This window comes from Mycteria americana, chromosome 9 (genome assembly GCF_035582795.1).
Source record: "Mycteria americana isolate JAX WOST 10 ecotype Jacksonville Zoo and Gardens chromosome 9, USCA_MyAme_1.0, whole genome shotgun sequence".
Lineage (NCBI taxonomy): Eukaryota > Metazoa > Chordata > Aves > Ciconiiformes > Ciconiidae > Mycteria > Mycteria americana.
This window is the reverse complement of record NC_134373.1, coordinates 14,338,647-14,363,931: the sequence shown is the minus strand read 5'-3', so window position 1 is coordinate 14,363,931 and position 25,285 is coordinate 14,338,647. Positions and strand designations below refer to the sequence as shown.

General features: G+C 40.8%; 1 protein-coding gene across 3 annotated transcripts in view; it reads left to right on the top strand.

Annotated features, from left to right (window-relative positions):
- The window catches only part of CREB1 (cAMP responsive element binding protein 1), a 44,100-nt gene that overhangs the window by 8,301 nt on the left and 10,514 nt on the right, over positions 1-25,285 (top strand). For 2 of the 3 annotated variants that reach the window (XM_075511217.1, XM_075511216.1), the window contains exons 2-6: positions 11,779-11,900; positions 15,393-15,539; positions 17,540-17,640; positions 20,498-20,640; positions 24,353-24,535. In XM_075511217.1, the coding sequence (XP_075367332.1) occupies positions 11,787-11,900; positions 15,393-15,539; positions 17,540-17,640; positions 20,498-20,640; positions 24,353-24,535 (688 nt within the window). In that variant the 5' untranslated portion in view covers positions 11,779-11,786. The remainder of the gene's footprint in view (positions 1-11,778; positions 11,901-15,392; positions 15,540-17,539; positions 17,641-20,497; positions 20,641-24,352; positions 24,536-25,285) is intronic. The other variant, XM_075511218.1, reaches the window with a different exon arrangement.

The following is a 25,285-nucleotide window of genomic DNA, read 5'->3' as shown; positions in this document are numbered from 1 at the left end:
ATGAGCAGTGTTTGTTTTAATGGTTTATGCCTATAAAGCTTGCAGCGTGAATATATGAAGCAGCATTTTTAATGAATTAATCCTTTAGCCCCTGACATTCAGAAGTGTGTTAGAAACACTAGCAACGGAGCTGTCCCTTCTCACCAGCAGACAAAATCTCAGCACAGACACAAATTCTACCTAAAATTCTCTTGTCAAGTTTAACTATGGTGCTGATAATACCTAAAACTCCATGCTTGCCCTGAATTTCTTAGCTGATTTGATAGTTCTCTGAAACAGAAGAATGATGTGAAAACAAGTGTGATCAGTATCACTTCGGGATTCCAACATCTGACCTTTTTCAATCGGCAGTATTTTCCTGAGGTGACCTACAGTATTCAAAACTCAGACTTCTTTTTAATTTTTACATGAACAAAACAAATGGATGATGAAATTCAGATACCTAATTTAACGTTTGAGACCAAACAATGAACTTTAAATGCTGACAGTTGCCCCCCCTCATTATAGGGTGCGAAAGGAAACATTTACTTTATTCATGGGAAAGTCCCCTGAATTTCTGGGACCTTCCAGAAGATTAAGTTTCAGAATATAAATTTACATTCATATTACATTAGAATGTCATCTTTAATCAGTGTAATCTCTTAAGAACCTTCAGTCCAGTCTTACAGTACGCTATTCTGATAAATGTGACGTCTGTTAATATTTTCACACTGTAAAATTAATAGAGACTCTGGAAACAAATTACTTTGGAATGGAAAGATTTCAGGTAATAATTAACATGTTTGTATGGTTATCTGTCTTTATCACATTCCTGCATATGCTTCCATTAAATCATACCTGGTATGTAATTTAAATTACTACAATTAAGGAAACACCTGTATGGATGTGTTTCCTTTCTCTGTTACAGGTGTAAGATTACTGTATGTTGTATTCTTGGCCCTTGGGTTTGGAGCACTCAGGTTAACCAGACTGATGTGAGTCTGTGTAATGCTCTGGGTTTTATTTTTATTTTTTAGTAAGTTGTTCCTGATCTGCTCTGAGCACCAAAAGAGAGCTGGGTGATCTTCTATATAATTTTGAAGTAGCTTTAGCTTTGTTCACTTAAGCATTTGTCATGGACCCAGTGATCGAGACTATGCAAATCTCTTACAGCACAACACCAGCACAGGAGGCACTGTTATTAAATACCCTCGTCTTAACAACATCATAGTCCTAATTCACTCTTTCTAGGAGAGTAGCTCTGTTGAGCAGTCAGTCATCGCTCCTGTAGTTGTTTGCAGAGAACAAGTTTCAGTAGTTTCCCCACCTCGGAGATAACCATTTATTTAATACAAACGTGTATAGAGGCTCTCCCTACAGAGCTGCATGCTGCCACAGGTTTGGGATTGCAGCAGTTCCTCCAGCTGATGCCGCTGATCTGGGATGTTTAAAGGTTGCTTGGCATGTGGACAAAGATCCTTACAACATGTCAAAACGTCAAATATTTCATGTAGCATTTAGGTGGGTCTTACTCTGCCAGAATGGATGATGGGGCAGTAAAAGGCCACAAGACACAGAAATGCACATGGAGGAGAACAATATGGTCCATCTGAACGACTCTGGCAGGTCAAGATGAAATCTCAAGTCCTGACAGGTCTACCCAGTGGAAAAAAGGAACATGTGCGCCTTCTTAGATGGATCCTAACCTTGCTAACTTGGCATCATTTTCTGCTCTAAATGCTCCTTTAATTGTTGGTAGGGACACAGTCCTCTTTTCTAACATCATCTCCCATTTTCTCCCTGTCACTGGGGAAGGAGAAGGTCTTTGTCCACTTGCAGATTAGCTTTCCTTTCTGTCACTCTGGACTGCCTTAGCTCTTCTGCTGGAACACCTTCACATGCCAATGTTTACTATGAAAGGAGGTGGCCCAAAATGTTCTACTTGCTGACCAGAACAGCAGGATAAATTACTTATTTGGCATATCTAGATAGGTGGGTGGTACCAGAGCCCTGTTTCTCAGTTGCTCTCTGTGCCAGCCGGGTACAACCTCCCTCCTTTTGCAGGGGTCATGTAGCTGCTTTAGCGTGGCGCTGAGCCCAAGCTAACAACCCGAACTAAGAGGTGGGGTGTACTGGCTTGGGCACAGGGCCTCGTTAGCAGAACAGAGATGTTAGTTTATTGTACCCGTTGCTGTACTCACGTTAGTTGGGTTCAGGCTGCATTAATACACCCCGTGGCTTTTAGATGGGTGCTGGTCCACCTCCAGCAAGCTTTCACCATGGGCTGAGCAGGTGCCGTCCCCACCTCGCCGTGTGAGGTACCTGCTGTTTGCAGAGGTGAGCGCTGTAGGTGAACTGCAGCGTCTAGTGGCATCACAGGGGCTGCCTTTTGGGGTCACGCATGCACGCACAGAAAGATACCTCACTAGTCTCAGTACGGGTGTAACCGTATCTTCCTTTTTTATTAAAAAATGCCATCAGGCTAGTGCGTGGTGACAGTGTAGCGCTGAAGTTAGAAGTGCAGATATGAGAAGTGGCTGGCTTCGTGTCGCTGCAGTCAGTTGTGCTGAGAGGTCGGCTTCAGATCTCATGGAGCCATTCATTCCTCAGTTCTCCACCCACTGCCGTTTCAGTCAAAGGTAAAAGGAGAATTTGACTAGGGCCAGAAATTAAACCTCGTCATGAGTGACTGTACTGATTATTAATTTGCAAGGCCTGTTCCAATTGCAAAGAGCTTGTTCCTGGGGTTCGTGATGTATTCAGTGGGAGTGTTAGCTCTGACGTGCTGTCATAAAAAATCAGTTGATGCCCGTATTTTATGTTGTGTTAAAGAGGTCTGCGTACAAATGATACTGTTCAGATACATTGTTGTTATAATTTTTATTAAGTAACCAGCAGCTACACATCGCAAAGTGAGCCACAGTACTTTGGGCAGACACCTGGAGGAGAGAGGCGTGTATTTTGACAATTTCACATGGTTTCATTTTTTGTGAAAGGAAGGATTCTTTCTACAGTTAGTAGGAATTACAAGAAACTAGCATAGGTTGAAAATTAGGTGCTTTTTATGTTCTAAAAATAATATCAGAGAAAAGATAAGCTATAGTAAAGTGCCGTCAGTTTGTATGTAGATGCACTCCATAAATGTGATATTGGCAACAAATGTGTAAGAACTACAAGATGTGCTGAATTCTCAGACACAAGCAAGTTCTCATGAAGTCTTTGTGAATAGGTTGTGTATACTGCCCAGGACATCCTTAAAAATCGCTGTGTTCTCTAAAATTCAGTTTGCAGACATCTTTTGGGGTATTTTGGTGTTGGTTTTTTTTCTACACATATTCACTAACTGTTTATAAGTAGTTATCACAATTCTGTTGCATGTTAAGGATCACAGACATAAAGCATTGTGAATTAGTCTTTTAATACCCTAAGTGCATTCAGTATGAGGACAGAGCATTTATAAATAGAACGTGTTTATGGATTATGTTTTCAACAATAATAATAGTTACCCAATGACTTTATAACCTTTCTGGGATTTGTTTTGACATTTTGTTTTGTATAAGTGAAGTCTGACTCTTTTGGGGGAATTTCTGAATTCAAAGGGGATAAGACAGTGGAGAGGCATTTGTTTGCTTTTCATTGTTAATGCCTTAGGAAATGCTTGCTCTGGTCTCTCCCCCCACCTTCTACTGGGCTCTTTGCAGAACTGCTGTATTCACATAAGACCTAGCCCAACTATTAGATAAGGTATTGTAGTTTAAATAGGAAAAAGTTGGGGTTTTTTTAAGTATCTATATGTATTATCAGTAGAATTAAAATATGTAGGTGTTTTTTTTTTTTTAAACTGGGCAGGAGGGTTCACCCTTACTTTTAGTGCCCAGTTCACAGTCTTGAAGGGAAAGGTTGTAATTCAGTTAGGTCTCTTGGTGATCCTGTATTGACCAACAAAAGGCAGTATAGATTAAACTTGAATTAAGTTATGTGTGTGTACCAAGTGCTTGCTGGATGTTCTTATATTTGTTCATAGAATCTGTGATACTAGAAATAAATTGCAGTTAATTGCTGTCAGAGACTCTTTTCCTTTTAAAAAGCTTGAAGGCAGAAACGCTAGATACTAGTACAATACCAAGAGTGTGGAGTTGAATCAGGAAAATCCAGCAGTGAAGAGTGTTTAGGCAACTTTCACTCACACACCTTACCTGTGCATACTGATTCACCATCTGCCTGGTAAAAGTCAGCTTTCTTGTGTTATGCTAACAGAAAACAAAATCTAGAGGTGATTGCTGATTTGGGTGCTAGCCGCTGTAGCTGTGAGGTTACATTTTTGGTCTTCTGCCCTTGTTTTAAAATCTGCCACTGCTTTTTCTTTAGTGAAAGGGAGATTGAGCATGCAACGCAAGTAATTTGTTTCCAATACTTTCATCATTTACATATCTAAATCTGTGAAGTATGAGGAATTTTCACTGACTTTGGAAGTGCAGCTACAACTGCACTAGAAGTTTTGTTGGAAAAGTCTTAAGCCAGAGAAGTTTGTTAGGCATAATCAAGGCTCCTGGTTGCATTTCTTCTGTGATCTGTATGAAAATGCTACATTGTTCACCTCTCTTGCATTGGCTGTTACAGCATGTATTCAGTCAGCGGAGAGTTTTCAGACACTTCTCCGAGTGTCATATTGATGTAGACAGAAGTGGGATCACAGGTATTACGTTCAGCTGATGGTCTGATTCTGCTTTGTGCAAGACCTCTTTACGGTGAGATTCAATTTTTCTTGTAAGCTCAAGATCGAATATTTTAACTTCAGTAACTTTTTCCAGCTTTTTATTCTTCTTTTTATTCTTTATTCTGGCAGTTTGCCTGCCAGATTGCTGTGCGTGAATGCAAATAATCTGAAGACTCTTCTCTGTTTTTGGCATTTTCAGTGGAGGTGGTTGTTGAGGCTATTCTTTTACTTCCACTCGGTTTGCCCAGCCCCTGCACTGCCCTGACCCAGAAGCTGGAACGATCATCGAGTGGCTCTGTGGTGAACCCATTCAGAGAAGTAGTAAAAGGTAGATTTAAGATGAAGCAGCAAACGTAGGTTGTGTTCATAGTATGGCACACAGTCTTGTCACCCAGAGGAGAGGGCAGGCAGGAGCAAACACCTGGAAGGCAGGGGCAGTGCCAGCTTGGGATGACAGAGAAGCTCTGGTGTAAATTGCAATTCCTGTGCCAACCTACTGTAGTCATTAGCCACACAGAGAGAGACTTATGGACCTGTCTTGTCCTGTTGAGTATTTATTACTGGTTATTTGAAGTCCCATGTATTAGCTGTAAATAAAATTACTTTTCTCTGAACATTTTCCGCCTGGCAACCATTGAATGGAGTTCATAAAGCAGCTGTTGATCTGCGGCTGAAAGGGCTGCCATGCTGCAAGGTAACAGTGGAAATGTTCACAGATTTCTTGTGAATGTCCTTGGTAATTACACTGAAAAGGTGAAAACAAATAATAGTGTACAAGAGTGGCGTTCGATGACCTTTTCAATGCTTTCATGGTGGATCTGTGGCTTTATAAAGCCACATATAGTAAATACGGAGTGAGTTGAATTCCTGGAACTTCGGATGGGGGAGCTGTATTTGCTTCCTGAACAACCGTACTGGTATGCCTGCTATGAATAAATCCGAATACAGGGCTTGAGAAACAGGCATTGCCTCCGTTTCCCTTCCGTCAGCCCCCTTGCTGCCCCAGCCCTTTGCTGCCATGAGCAGCTGGGTGGCTGGATTTTGAACTGGCTCAGGAACGTAATGTGGCAGTAGAGATGGCGTTTGCAGGTGATGGCTGGGTGAATGTCTGACTGGATGTGGCGCAAGTTGGGCTCAAAATGGGCATAGGTTTGTTGGGTCTCTGCTCTGCAGTGCTTTTGGAGGCTGTCACGTTGTTCTGCAAAGTCTGGGTGTGTACTTTAATAAAATAAAACCAGAAGTCATCATCTGTCTGTGGAGGAGAAGGAGATTTTAAAGCGTGTCACTTGGTAAAGCTGTGATTGCTTGTGGGCAGGCTGTGAGAGTATGTCTGAGGTGTAAAGCGAACCGTGTTGCCTCAAGGTGTAGTTATATTGTATGGCCAATAACTGTCAGCATAAGCATTAACTGATAACAGTGAATTGTCACCACCATGTTACTAAAGACAGAAAAGAAAGGCTTGCAGGGAGAGGTAGTATGTTTTACTGTGCCAGCTGGTACAACTGAAAAGCAGAGAAAGCTTTGGGGCATTCAGGACCTTCCCGTACGAAAGTGCATGGCAAGTTATATCTGCTGTAACAGCCACAGTGAGGTATTTTGGTTCTTGGATTTAGTGGTGTTTGGGAAAGGACCTCCACCTTTTTTCTCCAGTCTTTCCTGGGACACAAAAAGCCAGCTTTGTCTGCAGAGCAGGAAAGCTCTATGGCTCATGTGAGCAAGGAGAAACCAAGGAGCAGAGCCTAAGATTCAGGAGAGATGCTGGAGTTCATGAGGATATTTGGGATAGGAGATAGAAAAAGAAGTAAGAAGGCAAGATATACCAGGGAGGCCACAGACATATCAATAGGTGGGTACTAAAGAGTGAAGATTATATGAAAGCTGTGGGAAGACAGAATTATATTTTCCTGGCTTTGTAAGCGGGAGGGAGGGGCAGTAACTGCTCATGCTCTGAATACACAGCATTGATGCTCACTTTAAATAACAGAGATTACAGGAGTTACCATTATCTGTAGTGCACCTAGTTCAGCATCCTGTCTTTAAGATACTGAAGATTAGTAGGTACCTCAAAAGACTACTGGAACCTGCAAGAATTACATGTGACATAATCTTCCCCCCTCATGAAAATCTTTATTTGAATTTTTAAGGATTAGAGATTGATTTAAATCCTGACTCATGAGGTTTTATCTTCCTTTCAGTTCTGCACTTTTTTTGGTATGAAATAACCACACTAATTCTGGATATTCTTGGATATTCTTGTTATCCATGTGCATGTCTAACCCTTGTTTGAATCCTGATAAATTGCTTATCGTCAGCAGCATCAGCGCTCTATTTGTGCAGTACATGAAGTATCAATTTTCATATTTTTTAAAATAGATATTTTTACATTTTCATTTTTGTACTTTCAAATTTGCCACCTTTCAGCTTTGCTGTTCTTATTGTCAGACAGTGAATGTTTCTAGTTTACTTACTCTGTTACTAATTTAAATATATTTTTTAGTGTTTGAAGCATTTCTCTCCTTTCTGGGGTAATACAATTCTGTCCAGTCTCTTCATACATCAGGTTTTCATTGCCCCAAATGCTTGCTTTCTCTGAACACCCAAATTCCACAGAACCCCTTTTTAAGATGGGCTCCCCACCTTTGTGCTGTAATCCAGCTGATGTATAGGGTCCATCTATACAAATATAATTTTTAAAGATTACCCTATATCTTATTACTGTTGCAGTCTAACACTTCAGCTTTTCTTGGCACGGACGCATGCTAAGCGGAAATCTGAAGTGAACTATCTGCAGTAGTACCCGGGTCTCTTTCCCAGGTTTATGCAACTAATGAGACAGGTTTGTTTGGATTTTTCTAGAGTGTGTGTAGTTTCCCCTGCATTCTGCAACTGTTTGTGTTTATTAGCATCTGTCTTCTGCTGTCCTGGTGTAAATTCAGCTAGTACAGTTAGTTTGCTGAACTTCTTTCTCCCAGTCTTGATTTGGCTAAAACAAATTACGAGGTGTCAGCTGAACATTTCGCTGTTTGGCTCTTCAGCTTTGGAGTTTTAGATCATTAGTAAGTATGTTATTAAGAAGGTATTAGTAAGTATAATACTAGCTCTTTTGAACTAATAAAGGAAATTGTGTATTACATAAAAGTCACGAGTTAAATAGTCTTTAACCAGGTAATCTCATCAGCTTTCTTAACCTGTGTTCAGAGTTCATAGCCGGGGTGTTTTAGGCAAGCAGACTCTGGTTTTGCAACTCTCATTGTTAATAGCTAATTGTTTTTTCAGTTACTTTCATTTAGAATACTTGGTTCAAGATGAACTACAGCAATTACTAATTTTTTCTCTAAGTGGGGGGTGTGTGTCCTCTCCTGACAAGATGGAAAGTAGCCTGGAAACAGCGGAGTGAGAAGAAAATCTGCTCCCTCTGCTCCCATATTCCTTCCCTGCCCCAGACACTTGTTCCCCACCAGGACACTTTCAGATCCCTGCCTCCATTCGAGAAGTCCCAGTGTGGTGGCTGCCAGGGAAATCAGTGCCAGGGAGCCGAGTGGGCCACTGCAAATGGGGCAGGAGGAGCAAAAGGATGGGGTGGCGGGGTGGGCCTGAACACCCACGAGAACAGAAAGACACTGGAGCACTGTTCAGCAAAGCTTGTCTAGACTAAGGATATGTGAGAGCTTAAAATGGAGGTGTAATGATTTGCATTAATTTGTATTTGTGGGGAAGTTATGGTTTCAAACCAAACATTTCATCTCTTACTTTGTAAATTGCAAGAACTAGTAGGAATTGACAACCTTAACTTCAGCCATCATGGTCTTATCTGTACACACAACTTAATAAGTATTTATGTTCTAGGTGCCTGGTCTTGTATATCTTGGCATTCTTAATCAGTATTGTAGTGTTAAAGTAAACATGAAACAATGTAGTAATCGGTGTCTCTGGAATATGATGTAATGCTCAAAAATCTGATTCCTTCGTTTTCTCCCAAGTTATTGTAAAAGGTAGTAGTGGAGATGTTAGAATACAAATATTGTGATGTATAAGTGCAAGGTAGATTGAACCGAATTCAAGAGTACTTAGAACTGCAAATAACACGAGACTAAGAGCTTGTCCAAAAACTACAAGTCACATTGGAAACTCACTTAAACTGCATGTGTCAAGATGTAAATCTTGCAGGCTGCTTCCTGCATTGCTTGGTGCTTACTGTATGTTATGAGGAAGTTCCTTTTAGGTGTTTGCAAGTCACGTTAAGAATTTGATTTCTGAAACGTTGGTGTTGTAGAGGAGGGAGCACCTCAAACAGTTAATGCTTTTGCTGATTACGTATGCAAAAGATGATGCAAGTGTAGAAACCAAGCTTATAAAACCAGAGGTCCTTTGCTGAATAGTGTATGAGAGGATTGGAAATTCCTCCTAGGAAAACATTGCATTTATCAGAAGGAATTTGGCAACATGTACCTTTGAGAACATTGATAAATTCCTGATTCAAGAGACTCCTCACTTGCACATTTCATCTATTTCTAATCCCATTTGTATAGCAATTGACTCGATACTGGAGTCACGATTTCTATCAGCAAATGAAAGCATTATTAGTTTTGCAACATACTTGAATTTGTAGCTGGGAAATTGTTTTTTAAAGTTCTTTTCAGATACTTGGCTGGGAGATGTTGCTGATGCAAAAGATCTGCTCGTGAAAATGGTTCCAATGAGGTAGTCTTTTGGCTGGAGTAACCATGATACATGCACAGGAATGGGGAGAAAGTTGTTGATTTGCTTACCTTGGACAAACTGGCTGATATGCGCAAAAAAGTGATAAAACTAGATCCCCCCTTAAAAATTAGAAAAATCAAAGGCAAACCTATGGTATTCTGGTTTGTAGTTTGCACTTTTTGAAAATGCAGAGTACTCAAAAAAAAAAAAATTGGGCATATACCATGGAGGACTAAGACTGTTAAAATATAACTTGTGTCTTAAAGTTGGGATAGAAAACCACTTAAACTGTTGTCATTAATGAAGTCTTTAAGAACTATTTGGTAATGTATATTACAAATAGTAATAGTGCATGGGTTTTCTTTTGTGCTTTCTGGAAGATGAAGTGCGACACGGAGAAGACATGGAACTGTAGGAAAGAATGGTGTTATTATATTTGCATGGACACAGGCTATTGAAATACTTATAAAAATTGTAACGTCTAGACTACTTAAGATGCAGTCAGTTTACAATTAATTTCTTTCATGGCCATTTTACCAGTATATGCATATAGGTAGAGTATTGTTTATCTGTGAGCATTTGTCAGACTAATACCTGGTTTATGTGGGACAAAAATCATGGCAACAGGGAGAAGCATAACAAAATTCCAGGTGCTTAGAAGAATTTAATTTGCTTTTTCCAAAAATTTTTAAGTTTCTTTCATTGTTTGTTTTTAAGGAAAATCAGGTTTAATTATTTTCCTTTTCATTTCCTAAGAGTTTCTAAACTGATGTTGGAACTAAGTATTTGGTACTTAAACATTTCAGTGTTCACACACACACAAACACAAAAGCTCATTTGAACAGTCACTTTCCATACTAAGTATACAGATTTTGATTTATATACATTGACTTGCTTTCTTTTGATGCGAGATGCAGCGACTACTTCGAAACGCTGTTTTATCTTTGTTGATTAGCAATTGTTTACTGTAAGACAGAAATTTCGTATTATACTCAGGGTTGAAGTGTGACTACTGCTTTAGGCAGCACATCTCCAAAGAGTATTCTCTTTCCCGTAATACTGAAGTATAGTTTGCATTGAAATGGAAGTTTCCCTGACTTTGTGTTTAAAATTAAATATCTTGAATGTGGTCATGGTACCACCACCTACGTTGACACTTCTAAGTCTTTTCCGTGGGGGGCGGGTAAAGTTGAGCAAGGAGAGGGGCTTTTCTCCTTCTTTCTGCCTTTCTTCTGATCTGAGCATGCTCTGCCTCCAGGTCCTTTCCCAAAGCAGAAATGCTCTACTGGTTGTTTTGCTCCAGCTCTGAAGAGGGTCTGCTGCCTTAGGGTAGCCAGAGGCCCGAGTAGATTGGGCAGCACAGGGTGGTACACAGAATTAGTATTGTGGCTATGGAGGTAATATCCATTGTTAATATTTGGTATTTGGAGTTCTGTATAATACAGTGGTATTGCTATACCACCATTGGGAGCATTTCCTTGTATTTTTAAGTTCTTTTTTATATATTAAATATTTTCATATCAGTATTTAAAGAAGAACTGAAAAGTAATTTTCACAGATCAGTGCAGAATTTAACATTCATTGCACTCTGCCTACATGCATGGTTTTGGAAGTTATGCAACCTCTTTATTCTGGTGATCTAGGCTTGCTCAGAAATGTAAGTGTATTAGGAGCTATATATGATACAAAACTTAGGTCATGACAAACTACTATGTACCTCTAAATATAAAAATATTTATTTGCAGTAAGGTTCAAGTAGAAATGTCTTCCATCGTTACGTATACTGACTTCAAAACTACCAAGTAGAAAAGACTAAGTTGCTGTGACATAGGGCCATACACAGCCTGGTTGTGGAAAGAATTTGCATGGAGATGTTGCATATTTAGTTCAGACAGAAGAAGGCTGAAAACTAAGTGCCCAACACAGAATTGCTATTGGTTATCTGCAAACAGCAGTTGCGGGGGAGAGGGAGGGCCGTAGCAGGGCATATTGTCACCTTGGCACTGAGGGAGCGCCCTTCCTGACAAGCTGCCGGTCGTTATTCCAAATTGCGTTATTCCAAATTGCGGAGGTACTAGATCATCATAGTGCAATTGCTCAAGCAGTTTTTTTAAGATGAGCAAAACGCATTTTTTCTGATCTCATTATTGGAGGAGACTGGACCTGTTTTTCAGAAACATTACACACAGAAAAATCAACGTGAGGCAGACACCTGGCATGAAAAAAATTTGCCTGAATGCTAATAGTTTGGCAACGTTGTAATAAGCAAATGAAAACAGTATGTAGTAATGGGAATTCAGCTGCAGTGATTGCTACCAGATCCACCAAGAATAATGGACTTGCATACCAACCCAGACTTATGACAAATATTGTGATTGTAGGTAACTAAATGACCATGGAATCTGGAGCAGAGAACCAGCAGAGTGGAGATGCAGCCGTTACAGAGGCAGAAACCCAACAGATGACAGTACAGGCACAACCACAGATTGCAACGTTAGCCCAGGTATAAAATCATACGGTGTAATAGTTTTACCTATTGGATAATTTTTTTAAGAGGGATAATGTCTGCTCATGGGCCTGAGAGAAGGTTCCATTGATATGATTCTGAAACAGGTGCGATGTATAGTTGCTTTAATATTTGTCTTCTCATTTTTAAAGCAGTAGAGATTTTTAACTTCCCATCACACTAGGCTGTGTTAGTTCTGAAGAACTGTATGTGTGTAAACTGTGTAATGTTAACAGAATAATGAATTAAAATATTTCTATCATTCTTTACCACAACCATACCACTAAAAGGTGGGGTTTTTTTTAAACATGTAATTTACTGTCTTTTTTATATTGAGTGGTTTGTTTTGCTGTTATGTTTTCTGTTAGGAACTTATCTATAGCAGTCAGTTGAATTCTGAAGAAAACAAACTGAAAATACAGATAAATAATGCAGCAAATGCAACATCTTAGATGGGATTAATATGATAAACATTATAATCAAGTGAAAGAACCTGGCATTTGACAACTCGTGTTACCCTGCTGTCTCCAGAATTTCACAGAATTGTTGGCTGTTTAGAGAGATAGTAGTAGATCATTTATTATCCCCGCATTATTTTGGAGAGACAAGAAATGCGATCCCAGCTACATCTGTAATTTTGGAACCCGGGTTCATTCTTGGATACACTGATTGTTGGCTGAAGCAACTCCATTGTGTACATGAGTACAGAATCTGTTTGGCTCTCTTCTGTAACCATTTCATTTAAAAACTATTTGCAGTCTGCAAAGAACAAACGGGTTTTTTAGATCTTATAATTTGGGGAATTGAGTGTCTTTTAAGTGGCACAAGTGTAAAATCACTTATCATTTTATAAATTATTAATGTCTTTTTAAAGTCATTACAACTTTTGGTAAACCAGAGATAGTACACTTCCATTCAAGTGATAGTGTAGGGATTGGAGCTGTTGAAATGCACAGGGTGATTTTGTTCAGCGAAGCTGTAGTGTGAATTTACAGGACACCAGCTGCCCTGCACCAGCTTGCCTCTTTGGGCAGTTTTCTCACTGTCTAACTTAGGCACAGGGTGTAGGTGGTGTGAATAACACTTCAGTGTGAACTGAGTGGAAGTAGTTTATTTCTCTTGCAAAACCAGTAAACTGCTTCTCACTTGGTATGCATTAAGATTTAGTCTGGAGAAGCAAGAATGTTTTAAATTCATGTGCTAACGTACTAACCTCCAGGTAGCTGAACTTACAGATATGTAGTGGGTTGAATGCACTTTACTTGGGCAAAATTACCCCAATACTTGAATGAAAATATTTTCCAAGTAAGGAAAAGCTATACAGCTATGGTTAAAATCCATGTGAACCACAAAGAAATATGTTATCTTTTTCCTAATTTCCTCTGTTGTCATTCACTGTATTATTTGCACCTTAGCTTTCCCCCAGGCTTTATATTCCTTGTGGAGGTGATATAACGCTCTAAACATAATTCCTTGTCTTGTTCACATCAGTGTTACGTTATTACGATATTTTTAATACGTGAAGTGGCGGTGTTTGGCATTAGGGAGTGCCCTCAGAGGCTTAGGCAAATCTAAATAACTAATTATGTCAATTTAATTCTTTCATTATCTCTTGTAAGGTCACCCCTCTTGCAAGCTTAGTTTAATTGCTGCATTTTTAGTGAGTTCAGGGTAGTTTTCAGAGTCGAAAGGAAACTTGTTCCAGTTCTACAAGGTATGAGTCAGAGACATCTGCGGAAGTTACACTCTGCTGTTGGCTTAATCCAACCGCAGTGTGGCCTCCAGTTGATCAGCTTTGCTGTCATTGCCAAGGACTGTTTAGTCAGGCATGCATTATTTAAAAAGGTCACTTGGTAAAGGAATATAGCTTGCCAGAGGAAAGTGTGCTCATGTTAATCTCAGCCCTGGTTTCTCTCAGATGTGAGTTAAGTACTGCCATGTAATGCTGCAGCCATTTTCATAAAAAAGGAAGGTAAAGGCAAACACAAATTCATGGATTAGGGAGAGACAGCTGTGGAGGAGAGAGGTCCACATGTAATTCCCCTTAATTTTGTTGTTAAGCAAGATTTCCTTGTAAGTGGCGGATATTTATGGAAATTCAGAGATCAGCTACTGCAGCTTTTTGAGAACCATGCGTTCATGAGGACAGCAGAGGATTTACTTCTGCATTCGGTACACAGCAGCTCTTTGAGATTAAGTAGGACAGCAGTGCAGCCCCTTCTCACATTGTAGCTACACGGATTGAATTTCTTGAAAATGCTGTTGAACACTGGAGGATTGTTAAATTTTCCAAACTTGGGTGTCTAGGAGAAGTCTGGCTAGTCAGCGATCTGTGACCTGGCTGGGGTCTGTCAGAGCAGCTCACGCTTGCCTGCGGTCCGTCCCCGAGGGCTACGATGGTGCGAGTCAGGCACAAACCAAGGGCTGCGTGTGCTGGTACGGCAGCCCTGCCACCCTCCTGCCTTGCAGAAGCCCCCCAGGCATGAACACGTGCATCGTGTCACGAGGCAGTTGCTGAGTACTGGATGTGCACCAGGGCATCTGCCCAGCCACGCAGCAGCCTTGGTGCATGGCCCTTCAGCAGCCCATAAATAGTTCTTGCGACCTGCCAGAGTGAGACCTCCCCGCGCGACATGAGCAGCTTTGCGTGGGTATCGCTGTCCTGGGAGCCTGAGCCCCCTGCGCAGGACGCGCGTGGCTGTGCGCACAGTGCTAGCCTACCGTGCCGAAGTCGGTAGTGTATCCCTCTTGGCGTAGCCAGTATGCCTACAGGTCTGTGCTGGAGAAACAAAGTTGTGTTTAGGAACTGAGGGTTTCAAACGTGGGCCATTTTTCCTCATAGAAATAACTCTTAAGACTAGAGTTTGTGTTGACCCGTTACACTGTATCACAATAACTGCCTACAAACCATTTGTTTCCACTGCAAACCCATGGGCTTTCTGTCTGAACACACAGTCAGTTTTCTTTACTTAAATGGACTTTGCCAACTACTCGGTATGGTTTAGTCTCTAGAAAGTCTGAAAGGTATGACTCCCTAAAAATTTTAACTTCTTACATCTGGCAAACACTTTGCATTTTCTTGAGTGAGAACAAAAATAGCTCCACTCCCATATGTTTCTGCCTTTGACTCAGCAGTGTCTGTAGGAGTACACCCAAGTCCTAGCAATATCTAACTGAAGTAAGTGAAAGGTAATAATGTGTTTTTATTAGGTTACCTCAAAATAGAGACAGTTGTGTTTTTCTCATTCTTGTCAGTGGTTTTTACAAGTGATGTTTTGAGCCTGCAGAAATTCTGCATTAGATTAATTTGTGAAGTAGGTCAGATGTTGGGCTTAGGTAGTTCAGGGGGTTTTATATTACGCTGAAACATTTGGGTCACCTAACTGGGGTCTAGATTAGACATAATTCTTTCACCAAAAAGTGTTCTTGATGGTGAAATAAGAAGATTCTGCAATAACCTAATTTATGCTCACTGTCTCTTCTTTGCAGGTATCTATGCCAGCAGCTCACGCAACGTCTTCTGCGCCCACGGTGACCTTAGTTCAGCTGCCCAATGGGCAGACGGTTCAAGTGCATGGAGTAATTCAGGCTGCCCAGCCGTCAGTTATTCAGTCTCCACAGGTCCAGACAGTTCAGGTACTGACTGAAGAAAATTCCTATTACGTGAATTGGGCCTTTTGAACAGTCCTGCCAGTTCACTGGTTTCTAATGTGTTTGTGTCCTGGATTGTGTGTTTGCTTATATAAACTTTAAGAGCATGTTGAAGGCAAAAACCGTACAGTATTTGCTACTCTGTGACCTTTTTTCTGTTCTGGTTTAACCACTTTTCACTTTCAAACATTGCTGAGTTTCATTTCCCTCTAGAATTTGGTTGGTGAGTTTAACAGCTTCATGGTTTTCTTACAGTATCACTCTACTTTTTCTCTGTGCTGTATTTTCATGCATCTTTATTAAGTAAGAGTTCATACTATTCTGATGTGAACAAAAGGGATTTTTTTTTTAATAATGTAGTCTTTAATCATTAATGAGGTTGATATTCTGGGGTGAGAGTCTTTGCTACTTAGAAAATACTTGCATTGGTTTACAAAACAGATGTGTCTATGTTAATGGTCCTTAAAATAAACCTATCAATCATCTCATAAAACATAAAAATGGTTTTAAAATTTGCCTGTTGAATGTTGTTTGCTTTGTAAAGCCTTAGCATTTTCTCTTCTGTAAAGCAAGACAGATAATGCAATATGATGAGATAGCTTGAAGACATAGGAGACAAGTAGTCTGAAGTCTTTAAAACCTGTAACTTTTTTTTTCCAACCACTTTAAGCCCAGTGTTCCTGAATGCAGAAAGAGAAATTGCTTGGTGTACAGCAGCTACACAGGGCAAGGACTGTACATCATTCCTTTGCTATTAGTACACTGAGCTCAAAAAAAGTTTAATTTTAAAAAGTAGACATTGTGACTATTTGATACAGATATTTACCTGGGTATTAATTTAAGAAACAACGAGGCATGCATAGTTTAAAACTAGGCCATTCTGATAATAATCTTTGTTTACTCCTTGTCAGCTTTAGTGCTCAGTTTCTGGCAGGCTCTACTCTCCTCAGCCATTGGAGTCAAAAGTTTAGTTTTAATCTATCGGAGGTGAGCAGTTTTCAGATAAGTGTACAAGTTACTAGCCCAGGGGTGGAAGATAAGAGACTGACAATGAAACCATGCTTGGAATTCACCTGGCTCAGTGCAGAGCCAGAACCTGTTTGAATGCTGCTATATTCAAAGCCCGGTACTTCCCAGTCAGCCTTGGACCTATTCAGGCCTTCTATCTGATAACTGTGAGGTTTGGGTACCAGCAAGCTTTTTGAGCCTTTAGGAATCTTCCCTACCGTGCATAAAATGTCAGGCTGTGAGCTGTTTCTCACACAGGCATTCCTCTATTTACTAACTATCATTAGCTTTTGTATATTTGTCACGTGGCTATAGTCTTTTGGAAAACAGTCTCTGTTTTTATGTATTGGAGACGTTTTTACATTTTTGGCACGCTTCAAATTTAAAATTATTGAAATATGATTGATACAAACGTTTTGGCTTTCCTTCATAAATCTTTGTCTTTTTTTAGCATAGATGTTCAGAATTGCAGCACTTCATTATTTTTTAGCGTCTTCATGTATGACATTTCCTGACAATTCCCCCCCGCAAAAGGCAGTCTCTCTATAACATATCTACCCAATTATTTATAAATTGACGTTTCTCAACTTCAGTATTTTTCTCTTTGTTTCCAAACATTTCTGCTATCTTAATTTGGTTTTAGTTTTTCTCTCCCTAAATTTTGATAAAAAATGTCTCTTTGTTTCCTTAAAATGGATGAAAACAAGGAATCACAGAAAGCAAAAAGTGTATGGAATTACTGTTTATTTTCTTATTGGAGTATTTAAATTATAAAGTACATTCTCACAGGTAGATAACTGACTGTGGTCATTCTTCACTGGATCTGTTACTAAGGAGCCTGCCCTTTCTGTTCATTGCCTAGATAGAAGCACTGTAGAATACTTGCATTGTAGTGTTTTTCACAGGATGTCAACATTTCCTTAAAATAAAGTAATTGGTAGTGTCTTGTTAAGTTTGATCGCTGTTCTTATTTACAGATCTCCACTATAGCAGAAAGCGAAGATTCACAGGAATCAGTAGACAGTGTTACAGACTCACAGAAACGAAGAGAAATTCTTTCCAGACGACCCTCCTACAGGTATGGTTAAAAGCAGAAACATTTTGCTTGATGGATGCATTCTTCACGTGGGGAGACAAAGAGTGTGATTGTGTAGTTATTTTTAGATTTACCATTTAACTGATATCTCTCTTCTGCAATGTCTTTCCATGGAATAGGATGTAAAGAGATAAGCAAATAGAAGGAGGAGGAAGAAACCTCAGCTGTAACACTCAGTTAAGACAGAAATGAGCTGAGAATAAGCTAATTGCCGAATTTGTGAAACATTGAGGTATCATTGTGCTAGGTGCCTTAGAGATAGCTTTAATGGATACTTAATACATGAAATACACTGAAGCTTTGCAAGAAAGTGGCTTCTGTATAATCTGTAGTCTGCAAAAAATCAACTCTATTGTTTTTCATTATTGTTGAAATGCTAGCAGCAATCAAACTTAATTCCTTTCTCCCATGAGACTTTCAATGAACATGTGGTGTTCTGTGGCTCAGAGAGAATTTCTGCTTGAGCAAAATTGGTTGTGTTTAAAGAAGTCAGGGTATGAGTTGAATGTAGTGATAGGCATCTAGTATCTTTAGTTGTCATGGCAAATACTACTGCGGTAAGACCAACTGAGGTGCTCCTTCACATGGTGTTAGTCATCTGTTACTTTATTAATTAAGCCCTTGCACAGCTTTTTCTGGCTGTACTAAATCTCACTTTTCATTCTTAAAACATGCTAAATGGCATTAAGGAACAGCTCTGGAGTTCAGCGGGTTTTAAGTGACCTGTGGATTCCTGCTGCTTCAGAAAATTCAGACGCTCCTTTTTTCTTTATGAGCATAGCCTTAGAAGTATAAGCTAGACTCTAGGCCTGAGCATAGCTCACCCATTTATTCTTTTTTTTAGCACTTGCAGATTATTTTCTACCTTCTCCAGCAGCCTTCAAGGCTGTTCTGCTGAAGATCATTTGCTGAAGATCCCTAGCCATAGTAGATCTGGGAAAATACTTTTATTCTTGAGGAGCAGTGTTGCTAACTTCAAGGCTGCCACAGACTTCCTTGCAGTCTGCTTCTGCAGTGAGACACTTGCTTTTACTATATATGGAAGAATGGCTGTATATCGTGAGACAACAGAGCTAAGTAAACAAGCAGCAAAACTGAGAAGAGGGGACTTGTGTATGCTAACTTGTCATTGGGATGGGCTCCTTTGCACGCACTGATGCCACACCACAGCTTCTGTCCTCAAACCAGATCCTGGTGACTCAGCAAAACTTTGTAATTGTAAAACTTGTGTATGCAGCTCAGACTCTGGGCCAGTGTAGGGCTCACGTCAGAAAGGCTGAGCCAGACTGCAGCTGTGTTTAGTGGGTTCCCAGTTGGCATTATTCAAGCTGCTGACTGGCCCCAGAGACAAGATAGGTGCAGATAGGTTCACAGAATTGAAGAGCTATACCTCTTCCTCAGAAACTCCACCTTGATCCTGCTACTGAAGTACATCATGTGTTCCCCATGTCAGTTCGTAGCTCCTGTATTTGTAAAGCTGCCACCTTGCCTTCTATCTTAAATCCATCTTTATGATGGCAAAGGTAGGTTTTAACCACCAGATCATATCTGATATGAGCTTAAAAAGTGGTGAGCTGTAGTATCTTCTTTTCTATTTTGAACTTCTTGGGTTTTGTTCCTCATCCTCCGGGCTCTCCCCATATTTTTTCATCTGTTTTGTCCACTAGTTTTTCTGCTCTAACACCTAGATTGCAAACTCTCTGGACAGGAATTTTTTATTTGTCCAAGTGGTGCTTGGCACAGTGGAGTGCTTGTGCAATGCTGGGGTTCCTGCATGCACACAGAGTCAAAACAGCAACAGCAAAGCTCTGTTTGTCAAGTTGCTTAGCAGAGTGACTGCTCTCCCCAAATAGCTCCATACAGATGTTCTGGCTCCCAAAGCCTTAGGAGCCTTATTTAAGAAATAACTGTTGTCTTGGAGCTTGGGGTCTACAGCTGTGTTGTCTTCATCACACTTTGAGATCTAGTGACAATCCACAGGAAAACAAATGAGGAGAATTACAAGAAATGTTGCCCTTTACCTAAGTAGCATTTTGCAGTGACATAATAGAATATGCCAGCAGTGAAAAGGGCTTGACAGTCCTCTGAGGGACAGTGTTTGGTCTAAATGATGCAAATTGCAGTAACTGCTATGGTCAGTCTTGCAGTCATGCTCAGTGGGACCTGTAGCACTGATCTAGCAGTTTTGGCTTTGGATAATTAACCCATGGAAGTAATTAAAGAAACTGTTCTTTCCTTTACCATGCTAATGTCACAGTTTTCTCAGGCAGGGCACCTGTAAACCTAACTGTGTGACTTCACTCAAACATTGCCCATTGTTTCCCAGGCAGGTGTTAGATTATAAACTGGTTGCTCTTTACAAGCATTTCTGCTAACTTCCTTTATACTCAGCTCTCTGGCTGAGGCCTTTATGGTCTCTGAAACGAAGCAGTTCCCCTGATGTAAGCGAGGAGACAGGTTTTTACATACTTTTGCTTTCTTCAAATCTTTATGTGGCTAAAAGCAAGAAACAAGTAAAAATGGATGAGAAACATCTTTTTAAGAAAAAGGGAAGGTTGTGATAGCTGTATCTTGGGTTGAGAAGAACCTGTTGAGAAGCACCTGTATCATGTGTTGATAAGGACAGCTGTTCTCTGCTGGCTCCCTTTTCCATCTTTGCATGGCACTTTGAACAATCCTCTCCAATAAGAGTTTGAAGATAGTGCGGGTTTTTCATTCTGCACCCATATTTTCCTTGCTGGCTTACGGCACTGTTCAGTTTTCTCCAGCATTATGTATCAAATAGACTTTTTTTTTCCCAATTTTTATTAAAATGTCTACAACACACTGTCTTTGCCAGAAAAATTTTGAATGACTTGTCCTCAGACGCCCCAGGAGTGCCAAGGATCGAAGAAGAAAAGTCTGAAGAGGAAACAGCAGCACCTGCCATCGCCACTGTTACGGTGCCAACTCCCATTTACCAAACCAGCAGTGGGCAGTACAGTATGTAGTCTGAATTTCTCAGTGGTGCTAGTAAGTGGGGATGAGAAGATGAAGAACTATTATTTCTATAACTGTTTGGACTAGGACAAAGCAGGAGGTGAAAATAAGATTACTTTGACTGTTTGATAACCATGGCTTTTAAACACATTCCTATTGTAAGTATTTGAAATGTTCGGTTAACATTCTGGGACTGCTTGCCAGTTAGTGCAGCTAATGCATCCTGAGGCAAAATATGAATTAACCATAATGCTATTATAAACTTTATAACTTCAGGAACCAGATGAGGTAAAAAATAAGAACTTCAGAAACCTTATTTAAAGTACGAAACAAATATACGTTTCTGTGTTTTCTTTATTCATTAGATTTTATAGATACAGTGCTTTGACTTAAAGGATTGAGGATACAGCAGTAAAGCTAGAATTCACACACTGTCTCACACAAACACACACAGTATTAAATATACAAAAGGGAGAAAGAAATACTTGTTTACATCTTTCTCTTAAAATATCTTTAAAATTTTGTATCTCTCTTTACTCCTTAGCCACTTTGCCTAATACCCTACTTAATTTTATTGAAACTGTTGTGGTTAACTCTGCTTTCCTACCATAACTGTAAAATAACTGCTTGTGCAGATACTTGAGGTTTTGGTGTGTCTGTATATAGAAGCACAGTGAAATTCTGGGGAATCATGAATGAGGGGTGATATCTCAGTACACCTGCAGGACAGGATTGAGGGAAAGAAAGGGGAAAAACCCAACAAAGTAAGACTGCTTGAAGGAAAAAAAAATGTGTGAAACTGGACCTTTATGAATGAAAACACTGCTAGGAAGGGCTGAGGAAGTTGTAGAGAAGGGGGGATACAATCAGAAGAAAAAAAAATGCCAAAGCAAGAAGAAAATGAAACACAAAATGGATAGCAGTAGCAGCAGAGGAGACTGAAGGGCATAAAGCGTGGAAGAGGAGAGGAATTTCAGATGAGAAGAAAAAAGAAAGGACTGAGGAAAAGACCTAAGCCAACCAAGAAGAAAATCTTAACTAACAAATTAAAAAGTATTCCTCAGGGGAAGGATTGTAGCTCCTCTGTGTGATGCTGCTTTATCAGAGAAACTAATTTGTGTTTTAGACTCTGTTTTTTGCCCCCCCCCCCATGGGTGTCGTGGTTTAACCCCAGCCCGCAACTAAGCCCCACACAGCCGCTCACTCACTCCCCTGCAGCGGGATTGGGGAGAGAATCGGAAAAGTAAAAATGAGAAAACTCGTGGGTTGAGATAAAGACAGTTTAATAGGGAAAGCAAAAGCCGCGCACACAAGCAAGGCAAAACAAGGAATTCATTCACTCCTTCCTATGGGCAGGCAGGTGTTCAGCCATCTCCAGGAAAGCAGGGCTCAATCACGTGTAACGGTGACTTGGGAAGACAAACACCGTCACTCCAAACGCCTCCTCCTTCCTTCTTCTTCCCCCAGCTGTATATGCTGAGCATGACGCCATATGGTATGGAATATCCCTTTGGGCAGTTGGGGTCAGCTGTCCCAGCCGTGTCCCCTCCCAGCTCCTTGTGCACCCCCAGCCTGCTCACTGGTGGGGTGGGGTGAGAGGCAGAAAAGGCCTTGACTCTGTGTAAGCACTGCTCAGCAGGAACAAAAACATCCCTGTGTTTCAACACTGTTTCCAGCACAAGTCCGAAACATAGCCCCATACTAGCTACTGTGAAGAAAATTAACTCTACCCCAGCCAAAACCAGCACATTCTCCACCCCTTATTCCCTACCATTTACGTCATGCTCAGGTCTCACGCTATCCAATACATTCTCATTACCCACCACCCCCTTTCTCATCCTTTGGTATAATACACAGATATCATTCCCTTAGTCTATGGACCACCACTGTGAAATGTCTGTAAAATGTCCACGAATGCCCACAAAATGTCCACTAAGTTCATTTAGTCCATGACTTTGGGCTCCATCTCTTATGGTGGTCACTCAGGACAGGAGAGGTGGTGTGTTGTGTGGAGTTACTGGGCACCAAAGCCAGCTCAGGTCAGGTCACTGCTGCACTTGCACTGCTTCTTGTAAGGCTTGTCCTCCACTGGTTCAGGTGGTTCCTGCTATAGTAATTCCCATAACATGCAACTCAAATAATGAATTAAAACAGGTAAAGGTATTTCCATTACAGTCTCTACCCCTGGTCCCTTTGGACCAGACCACCGCAGTTAACATTGCCATGAACTCCTCCCCTTGCCCCTGCTCTAGCTTGGACTTATCCACAGACTGCAGTCCCTTAGGGGTGTACCTGCTCCAAGTGGAGACTTATCTATGAGCCACAGTCTCTCCAGGGGTATACCTGCTGCAGCATAGACTTATCCACAACTACAGTCGCTTTGAGGTGCACCTGTTCCAGTGTGGCCTTCTCCATGGGCCACAAAGCTTTCAGAGATAGGCCTGCTCCAGTGTGGCCTCACCCACAGCCAGAGTCCCTTCAGGAGTGGACCTGCTCCATCATGGCCTTACCCACGGCTGCAGGCCTTCCCAGGGGTGTACCTGCTCTGTCGTGGGCTTATCCACGGCCACAGACACTTTGGGGTGTCCTGCTCCCGCGTGGACTCATCCACAGGTCACAGTCCCTTCGACTCGAGTTCACACTGGAGGTCCAGCCTGTCCAGGACAGCAGCACAGAAACAGCAGCGATGCCCCGGCCATCTGCCAGCCCAGGCCCATGGCCATTGCTGTCATCAAAATGTTCCCAGGCACAGCAGAGTAAGACGATCAGCAGTGCAGCAGCACAGCAAGCAGCGAAAGCAAAAAGCAGCCACTAACGAGCACTGGACTCTAATACACACTAAGGCAAGCAAGCCCCATGGCAAGCACAGAAGCCTGCCCATTAGTAGCTAAACGGCAATAACAGCTATCAATTCGATCTAGCACATTCCAGTTAAATCTGTCGTTATCTTGGACCCTTCAAGCCCCACGTTGGGTGCCAAAAAGGACTGTCGTGGTTTAACCCCAGCTGGCAACTAAGCCCCACACAGCCGCTCACTCACTCCCCCCCACAGCGGGATGGGGGAGAGAATCAGAAAAGTAAAAATGAGAAAACTCATGGGTTGAGATAAAGACAGTTTAATAGGGAAAGCAAAAGCTGTGCACACAAGCAAAGCAAAGCAAGGAATTCATTCACCTGTTCCCATGGGCAGGCCGGTGTTCAGCCATCTCCAGGAAAGCAGGGCTCCATCACACGTAACGGTGACTTGGGAAGACAAAATGCCATCACTCCGAACGTCCACCCTTCCTTCTTCCCCCAGCTTTATATGCTGAGCATGGTATCATACGGTGTGGAATATCCCTTTGTTCAGTTGGGGTCAGCTGTCCCAGAAAAGGCCTTGACTCTGTGTAAGCACTGCTCAGCAATAACCAAAGCATCCTTGTATTATCAACACTGTTTCCAGCACAAATCCAAAACGTAGCCCTGTACTAGCAACTATGAAGAAAATTATATCCCTATCCATTGGCAGAGATATATCCCAGCCAAAACCAGCACAATGGGTCTCACGGAAAAATTGAAAACTTACTTTCAAAGCATGATTTTTTTAATGTACATCAAAGCCATGTGTTTGATTTGAGGGTGTACAAGGGTTCAGACCAGTATTCTAGGATTAATACTGTAAGTTACTGAGTAAATTAGTGTCTTAAATGCTGTGTCGATTTTTTTTTTTCTTCAGTTGCTATTACCCAAGGAGGAGCAATACAGTTGTCTAACAATGGCACAGATGGAGTACAAGGTCTCCAGACGTTGACTATGACCAATGCAGCTGCAACCCAACCTGGCACCACCATTTTACAATATGCACAGACCACAGATGGACAACAGATACTTGTACCTAGCAACCAAGTTGTTGTACAAGGTGAGAAACTTCACAGCCAGTCATTCTGTGTAACATTTTCTCCATGCAGATATAGTTGCCAACCTAACTCCTTCAAATGGGTCAGGAAACAGAATTAACAGCTTTGGCACAGATAAGTCTCCAAAATGCTTAAAGGAAATTCTGGACAAAACTATTTGTCACATTTTCTTGGAGCCTTTCCCTTCAGATTGATAAAATTGTGGATATTTTGGGTTTACTTCTTAAAACAATATATTTATTTGTGGTTTTCCATGCTGTATTTCCATGCAGCATTCCATGCTGCATTTTGTCCACGTGATTTTTTTTTTTATATGTTCTACAAAAACTCCTACCACTTTAGAGTTCTGAGTTCTCCTAGATAGTCATCTGCAGCAATAGTAAATGTAAAGCGAAGCATTAAAGTTAGGAAGGAAGGTTGTTTGATACTTTCTTTCTCTAAGGACACTTTGATTTATTAGTAGTTTTTCCCCTTTTCAGTTACAAGTCATAATTTCTTCCTATTGTGGCTTTTGTAGCTAGTCACCAAGTACTTAATCATTGAGTCTTAGAATCATAGAATAATTTAGGAAAGTGCCTGAAGAGGTTGTTTGGTCTAGCCCTCCACTTAAAGCAAGCGGGGCTACTTCAACTTAGAATAATTTGGGGGGTTTTATTGTATTAAAATATATGTTTTGGTTTATTAAAAATTGGGGGGGGTATTGAAAATCTGTTTATTAAGAATAACAGAAAAATGTACCCCAGCTTTTTTGA